At 34.9% G+C, this 6853-nt stretch overlaps 1 protein-coding gene across 1 annotated transcript; it reads right to left on the reverse strand.

Moving 5' to 3' along the window:
* Nucleotides 1-6478: 6478 nt before the first annotated feature.
* On the reverse strand, nucleotides 6479-6853 carry LOC118749230 (multiple inositol polyphosphate phosphatase 1-like; the record flags this gene model as incomplete). The annotated part of the gene is given in 1 exon segment (XM_036484019.1): nucleotides 6479-6853. A coding segment is annotated over 1 exon segment (334 nt), but the record flags the coding sequence as incomplete, so codon positions are not given.

A 6853-nucleotide genomic window follows, 5' to 3' on the forward strand; every position in this document is an offset into this window, starting at 1 on the left:
AATTCGTATCCATCGAATTAAATTAATTGCAGGAAATTAAATTGAAGGAAATTATATTAAATTGAATTAATTTGAATAAAATAAAATTAAATCGAATTTTAATATAAATAAATTAAGTTCAATTTGACTACAATTAGAATAATCTTGACTAAGGCAATCATCGAGTAAATTGCCATAGGCGTTCGATCATTAGAAAATAGGTAAATCGAGTAAATTGCCATAAGCGTTCGATCATTAGAAAATAGGTAAATCGAGTAAATTGCCATAGGCGTTCGATAATTAGAAAGTAGGGAAATCGAGTAAAATGCCATAAGCTTTCGATCTTTAGGTAATAAATTAAATCGTTATAAATGCCATGGGCCAACGATATAAATTAAAGTTAGTTAAATAGCTATAGGTCTATAACGATATCTTTTTTACAGGCTCTTTGCCTCCACGGCTTATGCAGAAACCCAAATCCTTGACTATACGAATGCACAGCTTATAACCTTAAAAGACGGGACAGCAAGAATACAGGAAGGAACATTTAAAATCATTCATATAATAGATACGAAACAGTATGACGAACTAACAAAAGAACTTGAAAATACAATCGCGGAAAATATCCAAACCAACCATCCGCTACATCCTTTTCTCAGTCACGAAATAATCCAAATTCGCACACTCCTTTCAAAATTAACTCCTAGAACTAAAAATAAACGGTCATTAGATTTTATTGGTACAGCATGGAAATGGATTGCTGGTAGCCCAGACCACAATGACTTAGAAATAATTAATAAAAACATTGGAAATTTACTAGAAAATAACGATAGACAAGTAGTAATAAACAAAAAATTTCTGAATAAAATCAACGAAGCAAGTAATAAAACTAATGAAATACTTAAAAATCTAAAAGAAAATGTAAACATAAAATTAGAATTAGGTCTTAAAATTAAATATAAATTACAATTAATTAAAGAAGAGCTTATCAATATTGAATACGCCTTACATTGGACAAAATCAAATATTGTAAATTCATTTATATTATCAAAGCTAGAGATAAGTACAATTGAAAAAATTATTGGAAAAGAAGAAATACCTTATATTAATATTGAAGAAGAATTAGAATTTACCGATATTAGAATAGCTTCAAAAGGTACATCTATAATTTATATTTTAAGCTTACCTACCACTAACAAAGAAACTTGTGAAAAAATTATACTCAAAGAAGTGAAAAAGGAAAATAAAATTAATAAAATTGATTACGAAAAAATTCTAAAATGTAAATCAAAATTGTACGGACTAAAAAATGAATGTAGAGGATATAATAAAATAACAATTTGCAATGAAAAAGATTTTAGAGAAATAAGTAATAATAGTTGTATTAGCAATCTTATAAATAGTAAACGCCCAAATTGTACGCTTGTCAACGCCGACCACATTAGCAGCCTAGAAGAGTTACAACCTGGAATACTATTCTTGAACGATTACAATGGTTTAATCGATATAGATGGAAAATCAATTGATCTTAATGGAACATTTATAGTTCAACACCACAACTCTACCATCAAAGTACAAAACAAAAATTTCTACGTGCATGAAATGAGCAATTTGCAACCTCTCCCAGCCGTTTTACAACAGCCAAATCCAAAAACACCCTTTGAAGAAATACTATCCTTGCAGATGATGAAGCACCTCCAAATACAAAATACGAAGAAACTGGAGACGATCAACAAAATCAGTAAAGTTGGTCTAACCTCTAATACTGCATTCATTATATCTATGGTAATAGCTATCATACTACTCGCTTTTAAAATTTCCGAAAGAAGGAAGCCGAAGGACCCTCAAGGGAAATGCAATAAACCAAGTGCCCCTAGTACTCCAGAATCTGCGAATATGCGCCCGGGGACGTCCGCACTTGAGGAGGGAGGAGCTAACGCAATACTTCACATAACTCCACATAAGAATGACGGTAACCAAACACCCCACACGCGCAGCTCAGCACTTCATACAACTCAACATAAAGAAGATGGTAATACAACACCTTACACGCGCAACCAAAAAGCTGGACAACAAATTCCAGAGCAGCGACTGGCGTTCCGTGGGAAACGCCTAATCAGCAAAATACCTGTCACGTTGACAGCACTCGGGCTTAACTTTTAGGTTTAGCTTTAGAATTAAGAGAATTTGTAAAGTTAGTTGTTAAACTCATATCAACAAATAAAGACCGGTCTCGTCCGGAACAATTTTTTTTGTAACCTACCGAGCCGGGTAGTTTAACTTACATATATTGCTTGGTAGCGGCAGAGCTGAAGTGCGCAATGAGTTCGTTCATACATTCATATATATGCATACATATATATATGTATACATACATACGTGTATTCAAACATACATACAGTGAAACCTCTCCTAACGGACACCTCTATTAGACGGACATCTCCCTTGGGCGGACATTTTTTCCTATACCAAGTTTTAAGTACAACTTTCGGAACAAATTACTCTCTCTTCAGCGGACACTCTCTTGGCCGGACGCGGACAGTTATTTTGCATAAAATTGACACAAAAGCCTCTATTGAGCGGACGCGAACCTCTTTTCAACGGACCTTAAGATTTCTTTTCATAACAAATCAAACAAAAACCTCCGTTGAGCGGACGCGAACTCCTCATAGGCGGACTACTAAATGGAAAAGGGGGACTTCCCGCATAAAATGTTATTTTTATGCCATTTAGTTTGGTTTGCGCAGTGGTTTAGGTTCGTTATTTGAATTATCAGAAACCCTTGGAGAATCCAATTCCAATTCTGATGAATTTATAACAATAGATAATAATAAATAAATGTACCGAAAATTTAGATTTCTGGCTGGATTTTGTTACTGATAAAAACATGAAAACTATTGATGAAAAAGGTACTGACACTGAAAAAAATTAAAAATAAAACATACGTCAATCGAAAACTTCCCAGTTTTTATGTAATGAATTTATGGTTTTATGTAGTTTATGGATTGAAATGTAATATTTATTTTTATTTTGTTATTACTTAATATGTACTTACGCACATAAATGAAATATACACTTTTGAAAAAATACATGCACATTTTTGTGTGAACGATGTAATATCAATATCTTTTATTCAAATAAGAAATAGTAACTATTTAATTAATTAAAACATTAAAAAGTTCTAAAATAAGCATCCCTTTCATTGAGCGGACACCTCTCTTGGGCGGACAAAAATTGGCTGACGGTGAGTGTCCGCCCAAGGGAGGTTTCACTGTATATACATATGTAGCTACTCGTACCCGTCATGCGTCGCTTTATTTCTTTTTTCCCCTTCCCTATACTACCTATATCTTCCTTCTCACTCATGTAACGTTTTCAGTTTTAAAAATTTCACTCTCCATTTTTGCGATACCGCCGCCTAAGAAGTTTCACTTCAAAAATTTTGAGAAATGATAAAAACGTATCAGCTTGGTACCAACTTTGGATACAATAAGCAACTGTATTCGTCTGATTGCCTCGTAGTTTAGTTGTTTTTAAGATTTCTACCGGGTGTGGGGCGCACACCTGTGCTTTTTTAAGAAGTTTTACTTCTACCACGTGTACGGTCTTGCACTCGTGCTATTAAACTAATGATATTTTCTCAATTAGTTTCGCTCAGTGGCAATTTATACATATGCATATAACTAGTAGCGGCACATTGGGTAAACTAAATGCATTCATACATACATATTTACGTACAACTTTAGGTAATATTGTAGGTAGGTAGGTTAAGTGCGGGTGATAAACCCATGTAGCATAGTTAAATACTGTGTACATACCTGCAATTAAAATGGGGGAAAAATTTTACAATTTCGGCATGTGACTAAAAAAAACCCTAAAATACACAAAAATTGTGGCTTCCAAGACATGTACGAAGTGATTAGCACAGCTGCATCCGTCAACTTGCCAACTCGCGGGAAATTCCCCGACTTGCAGGGAATTTCGGTTTAAGTGGCAATCGGGGAATGGGCAATTTTTTTCGGGGAACTGGGTATGCTATTTTTATATCTTAAAGTAACCAAATTAGACGGATTTGTTAATTTTTAACCATTTGACCCTTTTTGGAGCGACATTTTTTCAATTGAAACTTAGAAATGAAAACAAATTTTTTGGGGTAGACTTGTGGAAACTTAGAATAAAATCGACTGACCAAATTTTGAGAAAATGTCCGAAATGTATATTTTCAGAAGCCCGATTTTTAGTTTTAAAGCGATAACGTTATGACATATTTATATTTTATAAACACAAAAGATAGCGTTATATAGCTTGTTTGAAGATCCTTCTATTGATATCCACATCAATGATATGGACTGAGTAGTGTGGCCTCAGTGGTAGTTTAAAAAATTGCCTTTTTTCGAATTTCAGGCAGCAGCCACGCCCACAAAGGCATACGAATCAAGACATCCTGGAACAAAACCTTCTTAGTTTTTTTTGTACTTTAATTCCTGAAAGTTTGAACAAAATTAAATGAAGGTACGTACAGACGCCACATACATACCAAAGCATCTCGTAGTGGAGACACGAACCAAAACACATTTACCTCTATATCTTTCCAACTAGTAGCCGGAACTTTATATATAAGGTATCGTTTGAAAGGTATTGGCCTATAGAATAACACTAAATATGTTGGGTGTACCCACATGCCTCCGGCAAAAGCAAAAAAAAACGTTTTTCGTTTCGCAACACTTTAGCCAAATTTTTAAGAATCCGGTTAATCGTTTATGAAGCTTGGATACATTTTCTGGACACACTCTGCAAGACCTTTCCAACTATACCGCAAACATATCGATTGGACATCTGGATAAAAACTTCCAAATCTCGTGTATATATAAGCGAGTCATTTCAGCATGCTACTGTGGCTGCTTTCGTCACTCGCGCGCACTGCCGTGCTCTGTGGTCCACTGCTTTATATAAACGAGCAAAAAATAATCTTTGTTGCCCCTTATCAAGAAACTTGGGACCGGTTTTGTTATTTGTACAATGGTTTTCGGTTGTTGTGTCCAAACGCATAACCCGAATCCAAAAACTTTAACATACACGTGTAATCAAAGCATTAAACTTTTATTTAAAACAAATGCTTCAAATTTCCGACCACTGGTTATTAAAAAATTCGGTTTGCACTATGCACTTTGTTGCAAATTTCGATGTGGGTTCTGCGCAAAAACACTGTGGATGCCGTAGCCGGAGTGATATGCACAATAAATGTTGTATACCTTTGACATGCGGACGCCCCTCTTCTCCGGCCAGGTAAGGTAAGGGTACAATCCCTAAGCGCGGTCGAAGGCAGAAGCAAGCCGAAGGTGGTGGACCTAAAAAAGTGCATGGTTTCAATGGCTTGGAAGAAGCTGTTATTGCATTAACTGGATTGCGAACCAGTTCTTCAGGCAAAGGAGTTCTGGCTTATGGTTCAACAATTCAACCAGAAGCTGACATAGATGCGCCCATGGTTACTATACCCGAGAGCTCCACATATCTTTGTGAAACATTCCCATAGGGCGGTCGTACTCCGATGCTATAATTGCAAATGCAATCGAATCTATCAATTCTTTCAAAATACATATGTAAAATCAAACAATTTTACTATAAATAATCACTTCATCACTGTTTTTCTTTAATTCCTTTCCACTTTACTTTCCTTTATTCAGCTGTCTTCGAAAAACAACTGATAGCTGGCAATGCTGCACATGTTTCCGCAAGAGTTGCAGCATGTGGCTTTTTCGTTTACGAAAATTCGTGTTCTAGAATAAGGGGTTTAATATTGGTTTCTCCAGAACCAATTATGGTGGCAATGCTCCTATATTTCGTACTAGTGCAGAAATAACTACGGTCTTCAATGCTTTAGATGTTGATTTCTTGCAACCTAGTGCCACTTTAATCAACTATCTACGTCAATTATTTTCGCAGCTACACAAATAGCCATTTATTGCTTGTTTGCTACATTATATTCGTATGTTTAGTTATACTTAATTTCTACATAGTTTTAGATATATACGCAGTCCGTAAGAATATTTGTATTCAAAGACTTGAAATAAGTAAATAAATAAAATAATTGGGTCCTGGGAATATACTCAGGCGACGCTTCACCAATTAACCCACACTTTTACAGGGTTACATCAAACAAATATTGCACTATGGGAGGACAATATCTTTTGGAAGAAACGAAAACACCGTAAGATATAGCACGCCCTCTTCGAATGAGGCACAACTAAAAGAAATGTATGTAGATTTTTTTGCATAAATGAACTCGTAGGATCTATCTCCAACAAATGCAAATTTGTGTTCCATGAAAATATTTTCTAACAAGAAAACTGCTGTTAAATTTGTTTTGGTATTAATTGCGTTGCATCTTTACGATCCACAAGCAGTTATATTTCTGGATCTGATTTTTCAGTTGTGCCTCTTTTGAAGATATATGTATGTAGTATATATATATACATGAAATAAACATTTTCAAGATTTCTTTTTGATTTTTAAAACGACTTTTTAATTAATTAATAATTATTAAAACAACAAATATACAATTGATGAAATAAATAATAATAATTCACCCAGAGGTTTAACTAAGGAGTCCGCGCCGGAATCTGCGCAATAATATGTACTGCATTCCGCTGTATAAAGTGTATTATATCGTTTTAAAACTTCTGACCAATTGCATAAACCGACGTCGCACCAATCGAGATCAACCGCGTTTTGATTGAGGAAGAATATAACTTTGTCGGCGATACCAGTTTCACAAGCATATTTTACGGCAACGAAATTGGATGCAAAAGGGTCTAAATTGCTAGTTTTCCAACGATAGTCGCTGCTATTATAGTTGGCGGCAGTAAGTGGAATA

Source organism: Rhagoletis pomonella, unplaced genomic scaffold (assembly GCF_013731165.1).
Source record: "Rhagoletis pomonella isolate Grant_MI unplaced genomic scaffold, Rhpom_1.0 Rhpom_scaffold_00014, whole genome shotgun sequence".
Taxonomy (NCBI): Eukaryota; Metazoa; Arthropoda; class Insecta; order Diptera; family Tephritidae; genus Rhagoletis; species Rhagoletis pomonella.